The 21,990-nt window shown below is 41.0% G+C and overlaps 2 protein-coding genes across 3 annotated transcripts in view; one reads left to right on the forward strand and one right to left on the reverse strand.

Moving 5' to 3' along the window:
• The window catches only part of LOC128374725 (protein C1orf43 homolog), a 76,175-nt gene that overhangs the window by 30,087 nt on the left and 24,098 nt on the right, over positions 1-21,990 (reverse strand). The window lies entirely within an intron of this gene.
• cgnb (cingulin b) lies at positions 67-21,180 on the forward strand. Of its 2 annotated transcripts, none has more exons than XM_053334977.1 (20): positions 67-173; positions 4,726-5,885; positions 5,986-6,080; positions 6,194-6,263; positions 9,609-9,706; positions 9,861-9,993; positions 10,087-10,299; positions 12,729-12,877; positions 14,184-14,304; positions 14,601-14,813; positions 15,059-15,157; positions 15,987-16,244; positions 16,342-16,512; positions 16,867-17,028; positions 17,248-17,337; positions 17,469-17,552; positions 17,644-17,762; positions 18,023-18,131; positions 19,363-19,526; positions 19,736-21,180. In XM_053334977.1, the coding sequence occupies exons 2-20, from the start codon at positions 4,755-4,757 to the stop codon at positions 19,866-19,868; spliced, it is 3,612 nt and encodes a 1,203-aa protein (XP_053190952.1). In that variant the 5' UTR covers positions 67-173; positions 4,726-4,754; the 3' UTR covers positions 19,869-21,180. The 2 variants fall into 2 exon arrangements, with proteins under 2 accessions (XP_053190952.1, XP_053190953.1); XM_053334978.1 differs by having other exon boundaries at positions 99-159.

A 21,990-nucleotide genomic window follows, 5' to 3' on the forward strand; every position in this document is an offset into this window, starting at 1 on the left:
GGGGGAGAATTTCCCGATGTCCTCAGTCAGTTCATTGATCTTCACGTCCCATCAGCACCATACAGAGCCGCTGCTGCTGTTGCTGTAAAGGCGGACTCGGGACTCCTGGAAAGAAGAAGAAGAAGGAGGAATATTTCTGGATCTGGTTCATCTTTGCAGGTGCAGTAGAATAAGTAAGTGTAGTCTGAATATTTACACAGCTGCTGCCAAATTTACTGTGTATTCACGCTTGTTGATTTCAACTGGGGGGAAAAGTGTTTGAGCAGTATACTGTAAACCCCGTTTTGCTGAGCGGGCGTTTTCCAACATTTGGATAAGCGGAGATGGACACCTGTGGCTTTGTGATTGGATTTGGCAGCCGTCTTCTCATGCTCAGCTTTCACTGTTCAACCGTAAAGACCGAAAACAAGCACCGGGCGGGTGGGTGTGGGTGGTGGGGGGGAAAGCCTTTTGTTGTTCGCTTTCAGAGGTTTTAGATGCGGCTCTGAGCGCTGGTCTATAATTGGATCTGACTGCGGCGCGTAAAGAGGATATGAGAGGTTATTAAGAGCAGGTAAAGGCTTCAAATTGGATATGTGTGTCGTGGTGAGGCAGGTGTGTTGGTTGTTTATTTTTCCCGTTGCCGAGCTCGTGGTCCCAAAGGCTCATAACAAGCTTGCTGGTTTCGACGCTCACCGATACTGACTGACCGGATAGGTGGGTGTGACGCAATTAATCCGGGAGCCGACAGGTGTAGCACTGCTGTAATGGCTTCCCTCTGTCTGAACCGAAGTATCTTTTTATTTGATATGTTGATATGAATTTGAAAAGTGATTATTATTTTAAGCATGAGTCCAGTTGTGTAAATAATGTAAAGTCTGCCAAGGAAACACCAATGCGCAATGGTTATTATATCAACCGGAGCTGTTTAAGATAAGCCTCATGATACGCGCTCATATCCTGGACAACCTTTAAGTGACAGCTAATAACTCACAGGTCGGAAAGATGCTTTTGTTATGTGATATTTTTTTTGTTACATTTGAAATAAATTGCTCCAGAAATAGCCCTGACCTAAAACTAAAATGTTTGCCTAGGGGCACACTCCAAACTCACTTTGAGGTGTTTTTGGTAAACATGTACCTTTTTTAATGAGGGACTCCATTATCATACTGCTTGTATTTTACACAAGAGAACCACAACATGTCAACAAGTAGTTTATTTAATGTGGCTTTTCTTCTGTATACCAATCAAAAAACAACTACTTAGGTATGGAAGTGGCATGTTTTGGTTGTCAAATAGGGCTTTATGATAATACAGGATTTAATTTATTGGATTTTAGTGAAATCAGATGGTCATATGTCCATATTGTGATGTTCAGTTATATAAATGACTTATTCCTAATAATTCCAATCAAAAACAGTGGACCATTTTACACATGACTGTTATGCATTGTCTGATTGTGCAGATCTTTGACATAAGCAGGATTTACATATCATTTAGAAATACCTAAAGCTGCAGGAAATTATTGTTTTCACTATCAATTAATCCATGATTAGGCTATAAAATTACAGAAAATGGGGGGAAATGCCCATCAGTAAATCCCAGAGCTCTAGGTTATGTCTTCACATTGCTTTTGTTTCTCCTCTCAAGAGTGCAAAACCACAAAAGTATTAAACATTTGTAGCTTTTTTCTGCTTTACACCCTAAATTTAATAATACATTTAAGTTTTTACTTAATAAAGAACCCAAACAATTATATTGATTATCAGAATGTTTTCCTGCAAATTCACTGTTGATTGATTATTCAAGTAATGGTTTGAGTTCCCCATTATTCTGAATATTTCAAGCACCCAGCTCTAACATCAAAGTAACGTGTTCTTGTTCAGTTACCCAAGGGCATGAGAAACAGTGGAAAGTGAAGCACAGAGTGAAGTAAGAAGCAGGGAAGGGTGCAGAAACAAGGCCAAAGGAAAATGAGAAGTGCCTGGTTGAGGAGAAAGGGAAGAGTGATGGCAGATAGGCCCGTCTGGTGACATTCCTGTCTCTGTTGACACAGTCATTCCTTGTGACGAGAGAGAGAGAGAGAAAGAGAGCATGAGAGGAGGTGAACCAGTTGTCACCCAGCACTACTCGGCTACTGGTTGCTGAATATGGCCGTATTTACTCAAGGAACATACTTACACCTGAGGGCTTCCAGTGTGACCAGTGAGGGCTGAGCACCTTGACAGTTGACGCTACAGTAAAAAAATAGACGATCATGTAATCTTTATTTAAAAGATTTTCCAAATTTTCAACCTTCCGCTGTTTTGATGTCCAGAATCAAATCAAAATCAGGTCACTTATTTTTTATGTTAGAACAGTAGAATTAGTCTCCTTTCCTTTTTTTATTGCCTATGTGGACAGTTGTCAGAATGCGTAAGGCAGCTTTTACAGTTGATGCTGCCCTTATTCTTAGTTTCCTCTTAATCTGTCCTTATTATACAAATGCAAACCACGCGCAATGCCGAGTGTAAAGGGTGCGTCTGGAATCCTAAGAATGTTTTTTAGGAGAAGACAAAGGCTGACTTTGATTCACTAATCTAACATCGCTACTGGTGGAGGTGCTGCGTGTTACACTATAACCAGCGGTTGGTTACATTTTAATTCCCGTGAGAGTCACATCTGGGAGTACTATGAGTGACACGGACAAACACAACAGGCTGGGCTACAAGTGTAATGGTGAGCTCTCAGTTCAGCAGAGCTTAATGTATGCATGAGCAATAACATTTACTGCATGTTGAGAAGCCATTATGTGATAGTGTGACAGCAGCAAGAGAAGTGCACATTAATTAGTGCTTTCTTGCCATTTATAGAGCCACTGAAAGGAACAATGCTTGATCAACTACCTGCAGCCGTGTGTGTCTGGTATGACTTGAGTCAATTTCAAGGACACACATCAGACTTCAGACCTGTTGATTGGGGACGGCTTGTGCAACTGGGGACAAAAGCCGTGTCCGCAATTGATAAAATGCTGATTTTTGTATCAGTAGTTGAGGTTAGGGTTAGGCTTAGGCAAGTAGTGGTTATGGTTAGGCTTAGGGTAAGTCTCGAGGAACTGAATGTTAGTCTCTGCAAATACCTACAAAAATGACTTAAGTAAACCTTTGTGTGTGTTTGTGCATGCACATGGTTGAGTTGGTGTGTGTTCCTGCACAGCTCAAAGTAAACAGTCTACGCCTGAGTGACTCTACTCTGAAGTCTGGTGACTGGGGAGACTCTGGCAAAGGCAGACGGAGAGAGAGAGGGGAGGCCCATTCCTGACATAGCCCCTAGTGTTTAATGCTCCACAGAGCCTGGACAATAGGAGGAGTATTCACCTTCTCATAGTGTTCATCACCGAGCTCATTTTCAGAGCACAAAAGGTGGACATGGAGTTTGCTACCTACAATATGACTCTGATTGAGTTGTTCAAATGTAGAACTGAGACAGTTTGATTAAATGTTAAGACTATAATACAAAAGTTAAACAGTGACTACTTTAATCATTTTGATATTTGTGCTTAAACAATGAGACAATTAATCAAATTACAAAAACAGTAATGAATTATTACTGTTGATTCAGTAATTAAGATAGAGCACATCGACTTATCATTTTCAGCTCTACATAAAGAATACGTCAGTTTATCTTAACAGTGATATTACACAAAAGAGCAAACACATACTGAGAGTATACTGCTTACAATATGACAGATAGTGTTGTTTAAATTTCTGAAATCTGAAAATTAAAGGCAACTTCTTTGATAATTGGTTAATTATTTTATTTATTTCATGTTTCCAGCAAAAATGCCAAAATTTGCTAGTTCTAGCTTTTCTTAAATGTGAAATTTGATGCTTTTCTTTGTTGTATAAGATAGCAACATGGCTATTTGGGGGGATTTTAGGTTGAAGGTTGGATAAAACAAGGAACTTCTCAAGATTAATGGGCAAAACCAAGTAACTGAAAAAATAAGTAGCAGATGAGTCAATAAGGTAACAACAAAGATGTGGTGTCATTGAACACAATAATAAAAAGTCCATCAGTAAAACATGACTGTCTGTATCAGGGGTTTGTTTGCTAGTGTGGCCAACAATAGTAACATTTAGATCTCTCTCACCTGCCACCAACCATGAACTCAGCTGCATGTATGTAAACAAGAAGCAGCGTACAAATAACTGATTATTTTGTGTGAGATGTTTGATACACACTCCTCTCATACTCCTACTCCCTGTTTTTCCTGCCCCCAGAACACACCCTAAGGAAAAGAAAGTAGGCCTCAACCTGTACAAAGAGGTTCTCAGTGCCCCAGTGGTGTATTTGGCATGACATGAAAACAATGAAATCTGGTTGAGAAGGAGTTTAGCCTGTAGGGCAACAAGAGAAGATGACAGTTTCATCAAGATATACCGTCAGTGTAATGTTTCAACAGGGTTGGAGTGACTCTCCCTGGGCAGAAATGGAGAATTTGTACACAAAAAACAAGGAAAAAGACATGATGGTGGAGTGATAAAAGTAAAAAAAAAACAATGATTGATGTGTTTTGAAGCTTGGAAGTAGCAAGAGATAAAATACAAAACCAAGAAGGATCAATTTTGGTCAAGATTGATGCAGATTTTTAAAAAAGGTTATAGCACCTGGACTTTCATGTCAGTACACTCCATGTTTTTGTAACTTGTTCCACTGATTCACCTGCTTTGCATTTCTGCTGTCCCCCCCTCCCTTTCTGTCCAGGCTGTCCGTGCAGAAACCAGGAAATCAACATGAGCACTCTCTCCACTGATAGGAAACCGCTTGTGGACTATGGTGTTCAGATTCGCTTCATCAAGGATCTCCACGATACAGGCGGAGGTTATCCTGATAAATCCAAAGCAAACCAGAGTGCAACTCCTCCCTCCAATAAATACGGGGTGGCAGTGCGGGTTCAGGGAATCTCTGGGCAGCCTTATGTGGTCCTGAAAGATGGTGAGAAAGGTGACTCGTATGGCGTTCAGCTAAACACTCCAACCCCAAGCTCAGGCCCCCCCTCACCCTACAACAGTCTCCCCAAAAGCAAAGAACCAGCAGAATTCACAAACCCCTATGGCACTGCTATAAATAAGGCTCGCTCCCCTGTTTCTCCACCCGAGGATGAGGATGGGGAGATTTTTGGGAGCCCTCTTAAAAGACCACCAGGGGACGGGCAAGCAGGAACTCAAGGGGAGGAGGAGGGCGGGACTGGCAGAGGAGGACAGGTGGAAAGGTCAAAATCTGAACCCCAACTCAAAGCAACAGCCAATGAAGAAGAGAAAAATAGAGATCGGACTAGTAATGAGGAGTATAATGAAGCAGGGTTAAAACCTGTCAAAATAAACAGTGTGGGACCCCAAAGGGCCAAACAAAACGGAACAGGTTTCACCGGCTCTCTGGGACGGTACAGTGGAAAAAAATATAATACTGCTTCCCCTTTAGAGTCGTTCCTTGAACCTCCAACTGCAAATGATGAGAATCCTGCCCCAGTAATCGACACCAACTCGCTGGCTCCCATCAACAAGCTCATCAACAAGTTCAACAGTGGAACGCCAGGAAGCGCCCCTCAGACCAGAGGCCGCCCCGGAGCGAGGCAGCGGCTCAGATTTGACGAACGCCGGAGGTCCAGAAGTCTTGATGCCCGAAAAGATGTTCAGCCTGAGGTTTCCCTTCCCTCTCCTCCCTCTCCGACTATAAATCCCTACGCTTGTCCTCTGTCTTCCTCCTCCAATGTGTTGGCGTCATCTACCCCGGCGAGCGGTAGCCTGGGAAGGAGCCCTGCATCTGTTGTCAAGGTGACAGCACAAGAGGCCCCCAAGCCGAGCTTCAAGTCACCAGGGAAGTTTGTTGCCAAGGACACCCCTCCAGCTGTAGCAAAAAAGCCTGTGAGTGTGAGCATTAGGGAGCTGATGTGCTATTTGAAGGGATTAAATTGCTTCTTTGTTTTGTGTTTGTTGTCTTATTTTGCTCACTTTCTATTTGAAGGAGGTACCTCCAAGGAGTCTGACTCGAAACACAGGGGTCGTCAGTGCTGAGGATGCTCAAGTTAAGCAACCTGTTTCCAACTTCTTCAAAAACAGGTAAATAAAACTACAAGCATGATTCATTAAATTACAGTTTAAAGTCATTTTTATAGGAATACATACAGTATAATCAATCCAGTCTAATCCTCTGTCCACTGTTTCCTCATCAGCCCCAGTGACAGTGAGGGATCCCTCAAAAGACAGGCCAACCCTGTCTATGAGAACACTGGCAGTTTAAAGGTATGGTAAGACCTTAAAGCCCCAATCCTTCATTTGTTTTGACCACATAAAGTGCATTTATATACAGATATGAAAAAAAGAATAACACATAATCATGGAAGTGCATTCTTGAACTTAGAAACAATATATGTTGCAAATAATATCAACTCAATGGTCAACTTAACAACTTTTTCTGAACTGAACTGAGATGTTCCTCAGTTTGAGTTGGTCACATGATGACACCTGAGCCACTTCAATTCATGATGAAGATGCAGAGCATGAGATGTGGCTGAAAGCTCAGAAAAGGCTCGGACCTTTTGAGTTGAGATTATTTTGTCATACATCAATTGATACAGTTGTTTGTCTACTGTTAGTCCCAGTGTTAAAATATTTGTCAATTAATTTGGGTATAATATCATGTTCCCATCTTGTGTTTTGGAAACTTGACGAGGAGGCGACCTTTTTGTTTACATTTGGATAAAAGTTTGTGACTTTTTTATAATAAAGGTTTGACATTTTGGGAAATATGCTCATTGCCTCCCCGCTGAGAGTATTATATGGTAAATATGGTAAATAAGGAGCTACAGTCAGGAACTGGTTAGCTTAGCTTAACGCAAACACTGGAAACAGGAGGAACAGCTAACCTGTATTGTATGAAACATGTCACATGATCAAAATCAGCCTACCAGAGCCTCGAAAGTATTGACAATATATGTTATTACTTATTCAGCTGGAAACTTTATCCCCCATTTCTAGTTTTTGTGTTAAGCTAAGCTAACTCACTGCTGGTTGCAACCTGTTGAACTCATTGCAACTGATATACAAGCTGGAGGAGTAGCAGCTGGCCCATAAATGAAAGCAGTGCCTATTTTAGTTTGTATTTAAATTATATGGGTCAAAGTACTTGGTTATTGACATTAGAGCAAACCTTTCATGCAAATCTTAAGACATCACATTGAATGTAACTGCTGATGTGGCTGCAGTTATAGTAATAATAGCAGTGGCTATATAAAAGTACTTAAAATATAGTATATTTTTTGCAGCCATCTAAAGCAAAGTAATGTCTACTGTACAGGATAAAACATGCAATGCTCAAATAATAGCAAATAGTACATGTTCTAATTAGCTTTTGTGGTGTGCAGGTTCATCATGTTCAAACAAAAGGTTGGAGGGTTAAAGTGTCTGCTGTGCCTTCTGAACAGAGCATTTATTGTAATTAAGCTAACAGATGGTTGGCAACCTGTCCTTTTTTCTGTTTCTTAGAATTTGAGGCTTCTATTTCATCCTCTTTGTCTCAGTGGATCCTCTTTTACAGGCCATAAAATGTGAAAATGAAGAGGCACACTGAGTATTCCTCCATCAATTTCAGTACCACCTCTGCTCCTGTGTGCTCTTGTAACACCTTATTAAAATAGATTGTGCTGTTTATGAGCATACTTCCTTTAAATGTGCAGCCTTTTGCATAAATCTACATACAGACGTTATTCCTTTGTGTCGTTACCCTCCCATATTACATGCACTTGATTATGTATGATCCCTTATTATGTACTTCCCAGTGTGTTTGTGACCATGACTGCCTGTGAATTATTTGCCTGTCTTGTCTCTTGGCAACGATGCACCTGCAGAGGAGAAGCTGTTGTGGTCCCAGCGTGTTGAGGGTTGCAGTCATTGAGAGGCATCAATAATTAAGCTGGACTGGAACCCTGCACTGGCTGGGGGTTGGCTTGCCAGCTGAGATGGATCCTTCTCAAAAGGGTCCTGTTGTATGAAGTGTTTGATGTTGGTAACCATGCTCTCCATCCTAGTAAATTTAATGGTTGATTTCTCCACCAGCAGTCATCTTGGGCTCTTCAGAAGTAATACAGCAGCTGAGACATCCACAGACAGCATCAAACTGCAGGATGAAGGAGTTTACACAATTTTTTTTTTTTTTTTTTACCCAAGGCAATTTTCTTCTCCAGCTCTGCCTCTAAAGCAAAACATTGCTTTTCTCTGTATAAAACCAAACTATAAGATCAGTGTAGGATCAGATGAACGTGTCATCCAAAGAAAGACTGTTTAGGGGCATTTGTGTTACAGTCCAAGAACAGATTAACATACAGTTACATGCTTAGCCCTTCATTCCTAAAGGTTATTTGCATTTCCGAGCATATTGGCTCACAAGTGTAATGTGGAGCGGGGTTGACGTTCCTTTAGTACCACTAATGTCTGTGGCTTCTCTCTGAGTGCTCGCGGTGTGTTCTCACCAGTGTTACCAGTTAATGTCTGTCAGAGTGATGAGAGAGCAAAGGAGTTTATGCACTGACATCCTGTTAGTTCCTCTGGTTAAATGGGGATCTGATGCTGGAGTGTTAGGTTACCTGAGTCCAAGGCAACTGGTCTATAGTATACTGTGTACAGTGGTGTGCAGAGTGAACACCATGTAAATGACAACGGGTTGAAGGTTATCAGAGGTTCATCAAGACCAAATCAGGCTTTTATGTTAGACCAGGCTTTTATTGAATCTTGTTGCATTACATAATTACACCATTCTCAAGTATGTCTCTTATATTGTGGAAGATTAATACACACAAGGCTTCAGCTGATGTAATTCACTAAAAATGCTCAGAAGAGCTTTCACATATTCTCAGTTGTGTTATCTTTAGTTAATCACCTCTTTGTGAGGACAGAGAGAAACTGAAATGTCCCAGAACGGGATTATCTGCAAACTGTCCTGCAGGGTAGGGGGGTTCAGAAAGAAAATGAAACAAATCTGTACAAAATATATCTTCATAATCTATCACTGATAAGACAAGTAGTAACAGAAATGTGAGGTCCCCTGAGGAGCAGAACCGTCCGTGATCCTTGCTTTGTCTCTCTCTCTTCTGCGTCTGTGTGTGCGTCCCTGTAATGAGTGTGTAGGAGGATAAGAGAGGTTTCATGGGCAAGCTGCGCTTATACCTCCTTTTCAGTGAGGGGGAGCTTTGACAAACGACGGAGTGGTGTGGGCGACAAACAAGCCTCGGCTCCGGCTCCGCTACCCTGCAGCGTGTCAGAAAAGAGTTGCTTATGTGGGAATTCTCGTCTTTTTTGACGATGTCTGAGTGCACTGGCAGGGCCTGTTTTTCCAAAGATTTTTTGACTATCAGAAACTAGGGCAAAGAATCCAAGGCAGGGCTTCTTTTCTTTATTGTTCGGGATAATACAGAGTGCATAATGCATTTGCAAGGTCGACAGTGACACTGTTGAGATGTTTCCAGTCCTCCTTTCTCTGTGTCTGTGTTCTCTTTGTCCTCTTTCATCTGTCTCACCCATGGTCTCTCTCTAATACGTATGTGTATGTGTGTATGTGTGTGTCTGTGTGTGTGTGTGTGTGTGTCTGTACAGAGGGGAGGATCTGATGGGAACCAGAAAAAGGGAAACCTTGAGGAGCTTCAGGAGCAACTCAGACGATGTATGAAAGATTTGCAACAGGCCCATGATGAGTAAGGACGTGTGTGTGTGTGCACTTAACAGCCAACCCTAAACTCTACTTCTTGTTCCTGTGGCTTTTTTTGTGAAAGGATAATCTCACTATTTCCTGATTGATTGATTTGTTAATGAGTCTGGTGTTGCAGTACTGACTGTGTGTGTGTGCAGGTTAGCTGAAGAGCGTATGGCCAGAGAGGGGGCAGAGACTCGTCTGCGCCTACAAGAAGATCAGTTGGCTGAGCTTCAGGAGGACCTGAGGAGAGTTTCAGAAAACTCACCTCACTCAGATTTGCTGCAGACGGTACTGATACTTTAGACACATACACGCTGTATAAAACATCACTGCACTTCTACTCGTCTGAGTATCTGACTATCTTTGAATCTCTTTCTGCAGGATGTGATGACTCTGCAGGCAGACCTGGCAGAAGCTGCCATGTTACGTCAGCGCCAGGACGACACACTACATCAGCGGGAACGGGAGTTGACGGCCCTGAAGGGGGCGCTCAAGGAGGAGGTGGAGTGTCACGACAGAGAAATGGAGGTGCTGAGGGAGCAGTACAGCAAAGACATGGAGAACCTGAGAAGAACCATGGCTCAGGTCACACAGGTGATTGACACTATCCTCTATCAGTTCACTGTTCCATACTGTTCACATAATCATTCAGTTGATTAGACCATTTATTTCAAAAAGAAATCAAATCAAACTTTATTTTTCTGAACGGATCTCACCAGATTCAAACTGTAGTGCAGAGATTATAATTAAGATTATAATGAAAAATCTGGATTCATCTGTAGTTAAAAGTTCAAGCTTAGCCTGTAAGCAAAAACTGATTTAAAAACAGAGATAAAGGGAGTACAAATTGTGCAGCTGAGGCAAAGAAAACCCAAAGGACAGTGAAACTGTCTCACCCAATAGTAATACATTTTAGTGAAGGCACCTCTCTGGGCACTCAAGGACACCGTACAATTAATAAACGAAACAGTAAGAAACAAAACAGATAAATACAGTGTAGAACAGACAGAACAGAGTAAAGTGAGGTAGTTCAGGTTAAGTGGGGTATGCAAGTTTGAATAGGTGAGTTTTTAGTCTTGATTTGAAGAGAGGGAGAGAGTCCAGGTTCCCATGGTGACGAGGCGGGTGGGGACAGAGGTCTGTCCTGCATCCTCGCCACTCTTTCGTTGCCATGGAGATCACAAACAGCAGGTAGAAAGTCAGCAGTATCCACACAAACAATAAAATAAAATGTCCAAAAAAATATCCAACAAGAGGCTGATGGCACGTGATGACAATAGTATAGTTGATGTTAAACTATTGTAAACTGTAAAACACAGATGGAGACGATGTGGAAAAACAACACCATAAGTATATTGAATAGTAAGATCAATGTGAGTTCAGCATTTGCTTTTACCCACTACATAATTTTAGTCACAATTTGTGCATTGCATTTGATGTAGGATGAGTTTGTCCTGGTGTGTTTTTGACGATATGTGTCCTGGAAAAGAGATTATAATCTCAATGGGAGTAACCAGCTAAATTCACTGAACCAACAGAAGTGATTCATTAAGATGGACAAAGAACAAATAGGAAATTGTGAACTGGACTGAATAATCCCCCTTGTCTTTCTTTCTGCATATAGAGACATACAGAAAGAGTCAAATGTTTGGACACACCTTCCCATTCACTTGAATGAGAAAGTGTGTCCAAACTTTTGACTGGTACGGTACACTAAACACCTTTTGCACTTCAGAAAGTCTTGAAAGAACTAAAAACACATACATATAGGGCTGGGCAATATATCGTTATTATATTGATATCATGTTATGAGACTGGATATTGTCTTAGATATTAGATATTTTAGTATTGTGATATTGCATTATTGTCATCTTTTCCTGCTTTTAAATGCTCCATTACAGTAATGTAAAGTGATGTAATTCTCTGAATACCAGACTGTTGTAGCTGTTCTATTATTTGCCTTTACCCACTTCCGAATTCATCATAAATGTTCACACTAACATAATTTTTTCGTGATTATCATCATGGTATTGTTTCAGTGTCAACCTAAGAGCCTGCAGATATAAAACAATAAAACAGGAAGGATTTATAACCTCTCTGGTAGCTACAGTAAAAGCTTTCCAATGACCATCTCCCTTTCTGATCACTGAAATCAGTTTTTTCTGTTACATCTAGATTCTTAAGACAATCAAAGCACTTTTTCTTTAACTGGATCTCTTTGTTCAGGTACAGATATGCACTGTATTGTGAGAACAGTCATGTTGTCCCTGTCAGAGGGTCTTTGTGTGCTGCATGCGATATTAAGATGATACTAAATTGCGCTTTGAAGTAGCATCTGCCCATTACACATGCTGGATTTGTTTAATGTGTCAGCGTGTAGCCAGTGTTCAAACACTGCAGCAGGGTATCACAAGGTCAGGCTAAGCGCAGTGTGCAAAGTTGGAAAAGAGAATTGCTACTTGTGATTACCATATAAAACTTCTCCAGTTTCTATTGCAGAGTTTCAGTTTGTACCGGGGGATTATTTTTGGAGCACTGTAGGATGTGGGGTTGAGGAAATTTCAGTCATATATGTATATACAGGAATAGATCATTATGCGAAAATGGCAGTGTCGGGGAAAAAAGTAGCATGCAGCCTGAGAGCAGGAAGTAAGCAGACAGGTTGGCAGCTGCTTTTTGATGAGGTGATTTATTTGGGATTAAAGTAACTGGATCACTGTTTGTGCCAGCTGTATCATTCTCTATCTTCTCTGATATTTTATGGTGTTATTTCTTATCTAGAAGTATCTTCTAGAAAGTGAAAAGCTCTGATGAAGACAGAAACTCAAAGTTATCTTTTTTTTTGTTCTAAAAGAAACTGAATTAGAAGAAAACTTGATAGATTTCAGTGTGCCTGCTGTATCACTGCTTTTAATATGTCACAGTAATGACAAGGGGATTGAAAATCAGGTATAAACCTGTGTTATGCACTGGCTCCCATAAGTCTAAATATAATCGTGCGTGTGCATGTCTGTGTGTGACAGTCCCAGGAGCAGATCGAAGAGGAGCGGGAAAGGGTGAACGCCTCCATATTGACCTTGGAGGAAGCACTGGACAGCTGCAGAGATCAGGGAGAACAGTGGAAGATGCAACTGGACGAGACTGAGAAGGAGCTGGGCAGCACCAGAGAAGAGTCAGTGTCTATGAGTCATATGTTTATGTAATTATAGACCATATTCATGAGCCTTTGCGGTCAGTATAAATGACATGATGTCAAAAAACACAACAGTATAGTTTGTGCAGACATGACCTTATTTACCCCTGTTTTACTATCATTATGTGAACATACGCAAGCTTAGAATTAAAAGTTTGCCTTAGTAAGTTTCACACTCCGTATCTTTTTCAGTATCTAACATCAAAGAGTTCTTTTAAAAAAATGCACACAAGCACAATATACGACCATGAATACGTGGTTTAATCAATTATTTTAAAGATGTCAGATAGAACTATATGGTTCTGAGCTCATGAGCTGAACCAAGCAGATTATAATGCTGCAATATTGCTTTGTAACCATAAAAAGGCAAATGTACAGATCAGCAGTAAGGCTACAGTATCTCTTAAATCAGACTTGAACTCATAGCTACTCTTTTATGGCTTTGAACCAACAGTTGTAACATACTCCAGTCTCAGCCAAGCATCAAACACACTCAGTTGTATTCAGGGTTTTTTTTCTTCTCACAATCTTAGAATCATCGGTTCAAAAAATCTAAACTGCACATTGAAAATTGTATGTGGATATCCTGAAAATACTATGAGAACTTTCTGATTCAGTCATGCAATATGACAATTCTCTGGAGTTATTTGTTAATGCATGCACTCTTTCACTTGACTTTCCACTCGGCAGGAACGGGAATCTCTTCAGCGGTCAAATGTGAGAGAGAAATTGAGTCTCGCTGTGTTTGGTTTGAGTAGATTTAGCCTAGTTTCATATCAGTTAACCTGAATTTGAGAAGCTGAAATTCACTTGAAACACTCTTGGATCAGAGTGGATTTTGTATCTGATGATGTTTTGATCATTAGATTAGTGGATCCTCACTAACCATAATCCAGTGATAATAAACCCAATCAACTCAATCTTTCAAACGAATCAACATTGAAAAACTGGCTTGTTTATGGTCAGTCTTTTTTGTGTTTGTTTGTCCTTTCACTAAATAATTTCTTATGAATATCTCTGATTTTGAATAAATGAGTAAGTGGTGCATCTCAATTTAAGGTACATCAAAATCTCAAACTTTAATCAAGACAGATTCTGTATGTGGTGACCTTTTTAATAGTTTTAAGCAGTAGTTTCACTCCTCTGCTTTGTTTGCCATTTGTCGCTGCTATCTTTGGTGTGTTGTGCTCATGGCCTTGCAGTGTGTGTGTGCATATGTGTACTGTAGTATACAGAGTAACCCATTACCACTGTGTGTTCTTTAAGATCTTCTTTCTTCCTGCAGGCTGCTGAAATCTCATCAGGAGAAGGAGGAATTTGAGGGCGAGCTGAAGGATCTAAAGGATTCACTGCTCACCATGAAGAAACAAATGCCTGCGCCTGGTGATAACATTGGTTTGGCAGAGGTAATTCAGATGTCAGTCACGCAGCAGATTATACTTAATGTGTGGGTGAAATGCAGGAGCTCATCTTCTCAGTTTTACAGTATGTCTGTTTTTTTTATAATCTATCAGTGTAGTAATAAAGCTGTGGGTTTTTCTGTAGTTGAAGATCATTTTCATTCATTTTTCTTGCACACACACACACACACACGCACACACACGCACTCACATACCCCATACTCATATTAACACATTGTAATGCGCCCTGGCACATTCCTCTTACTCACACACATTATTCATCTCTGATTACTTATCCCAAGGAGCTCAAGCGTTGCCATGACGATCTGAAGCGGGCCCGCGCCGATCTGGACAAACAAAAGAGCGAGTTAGACACGAAGAGCAAGGCACTTCAAGCCCTGAAGAAAGCGAGTAGAGAGCGGGAGGCCGAGCTTCTGTCGGAGATCGGCAGTATGAAGGAGCAGTCGCAGAAAGACAAGGCCGAGCTGGAAAAGACGCTCGAGAAGGCAAAAGAGGTGAAGCAACATCTGGGTTCTGTGGAAAAGAAATTACGATGATGGCATACAAAATAATAGGAACATCTCTTGCATCTCCAAAATGGATTTAATGATAAATCATAACAAGAGATTATGTTTTTTGTTTGGATAAATATCCAAAAATGAAGGAAAGGTGGTGTTGCTATTCCTCTAAAACTAAAGAAGTTTCTATCTCATCCTCTTCTTTATTGTCAATGCCTCTGTTTCATTCCTCCTCTCTACAGTCATCAGCTGCTTCTTCAGGGAGAACAGTGGTGGACAACAGTACCAACCTGGAGCTCCAGGAGACAAACGCTCGCCTCAGAGAGAGGCTGGCCCGCATGGTACTGCACAAGAACTGTACACACAAATGTACACAAAATTGTGTGAAAATGAATACTGTACAAGAACAAAACAAAAGGCCTCCCACACAGGCTCTATTTTCACATGGAGAGATGTAAAGTGAATTAGATGCAAAGAAAAACTCAAACATGTAAGCTCAGAAAATAATCGCTCAGAAAATAATCGCTCATCACACTTTGAATGCAGTGATCCTGACAATGAGGAGGAAGATGGCATCCTTGGGTGACATTACTGTCTTTAAGAGGCTGCAGCAGGATCAGTTCTAAAGCAAACTCTATATAGAGTGATTCTGGTATCATATGAAACTAGATGACCTAAAGAAATCCATGGTTACCAACTGTGTCATGGTAGTTTGTCTGGAAATTATAGCGAGGGAAAAACTGACATGGCCATTTTCGAAGGGGTCCCTTGACCTCTCACCTTAAGATATATGAATGTAAATGCAGTCTATGGATACCCACAAGTCTCCCATTTACAGACCTGCCCACTTTATGTTAATCCCACACAGTTTTTTGGATGTATAAATGTGTTATTTTTGCCTATTCTAAAAATGGTGCATTTGAGTGTTTCTGCTTACTGGGGTGCCTAAACAATCTTCGATTTGCATAAATTGGATATGAATGGAAGCAGAGACTCTTGTGGATTCAATGATCCCAACTGTATAGGGGGGTGGGAGTGGAAGAGGTTAAGGAAGTGTAGTTCAAAGGCATAGATGTCCTAATATGATGCAACACTTTAAAATACACATTAGAGTAATAAAATCATAGATTAGTCCATCAGTACATCAGTGTATATTTTTTCATTCTCCAGACGAGGCTTCACTCCAGCATGCCCTGGAGCGCAGAGACCGAGGAGGCAGTAGAAGCCCTGGAGGATGAGAACCGCTCCCTGAAATCTCAGCTGGAAGAGGCCAAGAGAGGAGCCACTCGACTGACAAAGGAGAGGGATGACCTGACCCGACGCCTGGAGGAGAGGGACCTTGAGAGAGAGGCGCTACGGAGGGGCAAGAGCGACCTGGAGGAGCAGAAGAGGCTGCTGGACCGAGCTCTGGAGAAGATTAACAAAGAGGTGTGTGAGGATGTGAGGGAGAGATTGACATCTTGGTTCGCTGATGATGTTTGGTCATTCACCTCAATTTCTCTCTTTCTACCTCCTCCACTGTCAGATGGAGATGATGATGGGGGATTCCCGTCAGTCGGTGGCTACCCTGCAAACACAACTTGACGAGTACAGGGAGCGCTCGAGGAAGGACCTGCTGGAGGCTCAGCGAAACAACAAGGACAAGCTGGCCGAGCTGCAAAGAGTTCAGGGCAACCTCAAGGCCCAGCAGGAAGAGGTGAAGACAAATGAAATACAATTATAGAGAATCGGCAAAGAAAAATAAATGTAAAGCTGGTTTTGTGAGTAAACCCAGAACCTCTTAAATATTTAAAAAGGAAAAAGATGTCACAATGTTTTCATTCTAACAGTTGAAACCAAACCTCTAAAGGTGTTTTTGGCAGTGTAAATGTGAGAAATGGAAAACTGGAGGTAAAAAGAGTATCTCACAGTAATAGTTTTTTCACAGTGTAGCAGTGCTGTACTTTAAATCAAGGTTGGGGGGGTTAGGAAGGCAGAACATACATGACGATGAGCGCAAAACTTCCCAAAAACATAATATATAATAACCATGCCCTGTGTTGTACTTCAGATTTCTCGTCTAAAGAAGGAGCTACTGACGTGCAGCGAGGAGAGAGACAGCGCCCAGTTGGAGAGAGACCTTCTTAACAACCGTCTCAAACACTTGGAGAGTGAACTAGAAACAGAGAAGGGCACCCACACTGACCGTACCAGGGAGGTCAGGGGCCTGGAGGTGAGACTACCGCAGGCGGAGAGGGTCAAAGGTCATGAACTGGGGATCTAAACATGGTTGGGAGTAAATCAGGGATACAGTGACGTGGGTAAAGAAAATGGGCCGAGGGTGTCATGCATGTAAGGTTTCTAGTAGCTTTGAGTACAGGAAGAATTATTAGATTAAAAGAAATATGTTACAGTATATATTTATATGTTTATGTGTGTATTGTATTCACAGGATAAAATAAAGGCACTAGAGATCGAGCTGGATGAGGAGAGGAGCAGCGTGGAACTTCTGAATGACCGCATCACGCGCAGCAGAGACCAGGTACTAAAAACATAGCCATATAAAGGTATTTGAATACACATGCAAATACGCTGGAAACATGTCTGTGAAATGGTGTGTCTGATCACAGCTGTTTGGTTACACTGCCTCCTCTTTTTACTTTTTCCTCTCAGGTGGACCAGCTTCGTTCAGAACTGATGCAGGAGCGTTCTGCGAGACACGACCTGGAGATGGACAAGAGTGCACTAGAGAGACAGGTACAAATACATAAATGCACGTGCACCCAAAGAGATCTATAACAGTTTTGTGTGTGGTTTGCCATCATGATCATATCTCTGCCTGTTGTAGTTGAAGGAGCTGAAGTCACGTGTGGCAGACATGGAGGGACAGACTCGTCCCTCAGCTGGGATCACTCTGCTGGAAAACAAAATTCAGGAATTGGAGGAGAGGCTGCGCAGTGAAGAAAGGTATGACTGAAGATTCATGAAGAATCAGAAAAGAAATAATTTCCATCAAAATGTGGAAACATTCTTTTTTTTAAATGTTCAAAGTAACAAAAATCAGCTCCTATACTCACAAGGAAGGGAAGGGGAGAGAGTAGAGAAAAAATATTTCAAGGCCCATTCTGGTGAATGCCCATCTTAAAAGAAAAATAATCTTTAAAGATATTTTGACAAAAGTATTGTACTGTTGTTATATAGTGTGAATTCTGATCTTCTGCACTCAGAGAGAAGACCAGCATCCAGGCCTCCCAGAGACGAACAGAGAGGAAACTGAAGGAGCTAAATGCCACACTGGACCAGGAGAGGAAACAGCATGTTGAGCAGAGGGATCAGGTAAATATTAGGATTTGCATGCAAATAGTCTTTAGTGTTTGTTTTAGTGTTTCGTCATGTTTAAAAACTAAATACCGATACTCAAACAAAAGGAATAGTTTGTTGCTCAGTGTGAGATGAGAAGCTTGATACTACTCTCAGGATAGGGCTCAGGAGATGGAGCAAGTCGTCCACTAAGCGGAAGATTGGTGATTTGATCCCCAGCTCCTTTAGTATGCATGTCAAAGTCTTCTTGGGCAAGATACTGAACCCCAAATTGCTTCCGAAGGCTCACATCAGTGTGTGAGTGTTTGTGAATGCATTAGATTCTTCTCCTGATTAGCAGGATGGTGTCCCCTGCTATCAGTGTATTATATTGGGAATATATTGGCATGCAGTGTAAAGCACTGCATGTGGTTGGTGTTATGTAATTGTGGTCCATCTTTGTAATGTTAATATAAAGCTACCACTAGCAGCCAGCTAGCTGAACTCACTATCATAAAGACTGGAAACAGTCTACTTGCACCTCTAAGGCTCAGTAATGGTCGTGCTGTATCTTGGTTTTGTGTGGATTAAACAAACAAGATGTAACATTTGTTTTGTTACCTTTGGACGAAGCCAGGCTAGCCGTTTCTCCCTGTTTCCAGTCTGCATGCTAAACTAAGCTAACCAGCTGCTGGCTCTAGCTACATATTTGGCATATAGATATAAGAGTGTGTCAATCTTTTCGTCTAACTCTTGGTTAGAAGGTAAATAAATATATTACCCAAAATGTAGAACTATTCCTTTAAGCTTCAGATGGGTGAACTTTAAGTACTTTCCTTTGCCTCAAGGTTCCTGATTCTGTATTTGCACTAATTCACCTGCCTGACATAGTTTTAATTACAAAGTCAGAATTATCTGTAGATATTGTTGGACCTGCACCTGCTCTTTAATCACTAATGAAGTTCAAACAGATATTAATTGCTTCTTTTGCAAAAGGCTAACCTCTTCTGTATCCCTCTTAACCCAAACCCAACCTCACTCGAACACTCCCAAAACACTCCCTGACCTCTCTTCCCATATCTTCTTCCTGCCATCTCAGCCTTTTTTAGATATGCATCCATCGTAGCTGCTTGCCCACAAACCCACATACCCCTCTACCTACTTTCCTATCCACCTTCTGCCCCTCCTCATCCCTCACGGCCCACGTCTTCACCTGTGACCTCCTCTGTTCCCCTCTAACCCCCTGCCTGTCCCTCTCCATTCCCAGCTGTCTCTGCGTGTGAAGGCCTTAAAACGGCAGGTGGACGAGAGTGAGGGGGAGGTGGAGCGTCTGGAGGGGGTGCGTCGGAAGGTCCTGAGGGACTTGGAGGAGCAGCAGGAGCTCCAGGAGACACTGCAGGCCAAAGTCACAGCACTGGAGACTGAGCTAAAGTAGGACTCAACTTCATTCACCAAAAAGTCAACTTGTTTAAGTATATTTGGGAACTTCTTTGTCCCACATACAACTTTTTACAGCTATGCTTAGTTATCAATACCATATTTCTTCTTTCCACTAGGTGGCACTCTATAGTAACTAGCTGGACATGTGTTCATTGACTCAATGTTGTTGGATTTTCTGATGATTTCCTGATTTTTCTCAGACGGAAAGTGCAGCAGACACATCGTTCAGGTCTGAGCTCCTCTGCTTTGAGCTCTGAGGATGAGGACGGTCTCTGTGACAGCAACATCACCTCCATCTTGAACGAGAGCCACCTGCAGACCACCAATTGCTAGAGGAGGATGAGGGCAAGCAGAAAAAAAAGGAGCTGCTTTGGTTTTTCAGTGTAAAAACTTTTGTCAGAGGAAGGTACTCAGGGCATCTCGCTTGTGTGAAGAACTCAGTTGCCATGCACTTCAAATTTGCCTTGCAGTTGTTCTCAGTTTTATTTTTAGTGCAACAGTCCAGCAGAGACAGGTTGTCAGGATAATTAGATTGCATCTTTGAGCCTTCAGCTGTGATTATGATTGCTTTACTACTTTCATGTTTTACCTGTGTTTTGCTTCTCTGCTATGTTGAAGAAAAGAGATACTGTTACACTCAGAAATACAAGGTTTTACTTCCTGTACTTCAACTTAAATCATGTTTTCAAGACATTTTTATTATGTGTTCATTGTATTGACTATATATAATACTATGGTAGCAAAAGATTCTGCTCTGAGCTCATACGGTAGCGAGTTATTTTTCAAGTGTAGCTCATGTGATGCCAGAATTACAAATTGAAACCACTTTTGAACCAAAAAACTAGCTTATATTTTGTATTGTTCTGGTCTTTGTTGGTTTTATCTGTTTGCTTGCGCATGATAAGTGACATCTCTGTGTTGTGAGCAGCTCTAAGTGTTTCTTTGTGTATTGAACGTGGTGATTGCATTTTGTTTGACTATTTTTACCTTTTTGAATGTGACAATTATGGGCCATTTAAAACTGAGCCTACATTTTTAAACGGTATTAACTGTGCATACCAGTTACTGGAGACAATCAATATACGTAGCACTGTTTCCTCACCAATTAATCTTCTCCTTTATACATTTTTTACTTTAACCACCACATTTCTTACTATAATTTAACATATTGCTTTTGTGTTTAGCTCAGTTTGTGTGCATGTTTTCACTCAAAACCTTAAAAATGAGCTGCATCCTAATTTTCGCTTAATGTTGTCATCGCATAAGTTCTGTATTTGTGCCTCGGCGGCTGTAAAATATATGAATGTTACTTCACATGCTTGCCTGCGCTTGCATCTAATATACATTCCTATGGGAAGAATCATTAGCTTAGATTTGGAAGCGTTTCACATTTCTTTTTGTTGCTCCTGGCTATTATGAATGTTGATTATATTCTCTCTATGACATTTTGATGGTGTTATTACATTTGAAATGTGTCACTTTTAAAGTACAAGCAGCAATTTGAGGATGTTTGAGGACAATGAGGAGAATTTTAAGATATGTTTATGAAGCTGCTGGTAAAATTTGTTATGCGGTGTAGAGCTTTGTAAGCTTTCCCCAAACGTTTTTGACAGATATTTTAAGTACATTTTGAATTGAGTGTATAATAAAAAGAGGTATATTGTATTCTTTTCTCATTTTCGTACTACTTTAATAGCAATACACATTTTAGTTTCACTTTGCTTGTTTTAACTTTTACATATTATAATTTGTGCTGTGCTCTGTGAGCCTAAATGAAGTCCATGTCCTGTGTTAAAAAGGGGACTTCTTATTTTGTTCCATTTATTTCAAAGTTGGGCTGCAACGGTTAATCGGTTAGTTTATCAAACAGAAAATTATTTAAATAGTATTTTTTTCAAGCAAAAAGACCAAACAATAAATTTCAGCTTCTCAAATGTGAGGATTAAATATGTTTTTAGGTTTTGCACTATTGATCAGACAAAACAAGTAAACTGAACAGATCACCACTCGCTCTGAGAAATAATGAAGGCTATTTTATAGAATACTTGAGTGATCAATTAAGAAAATAGATGTATCATATTTCACAGCATTTCACAATTTTGTTAGGAACAATACCTTATATTTTATTTAACCCATGATCCATACAAGGGTCAGGGTGAAACAAGTCAGATTCTTGAACCTTTGCTGCCTCAAATATGGAGCTGTACTCATATGCCTTTGACACCACCCAGAAACAGTACATCAGGACTGATCAGTTGTAGAACATCCCCTTTGATTCATTGGGTTTGGTAGCCACGTGAACCATCTCATCCCAGGGGTGTGGCCATTGCATCATGCCTAACTGCTTTGTGTACACGTCAACCACGGCAGGCCTGAACCCAGTTTAAGACAAACTGTTTGCCCTCACCTTTTCACGACTGATTCACCTCTCTTCATTCTGTTAAACGTTCTTTTT

This window comes from Scomber japonicus, chromosome 15 (assembly GCF_027409825.1).
Source record: "Scomber japonicus isolate fScoJap1 chromosome 15, fScoJap1.pri, whole genome shotgun sequence".
NCBI lineage: Eukaryota > Metazoa > Chordata > Actinopteri > Scombriformes > Scombridae > Scomber > Scomber japonicus.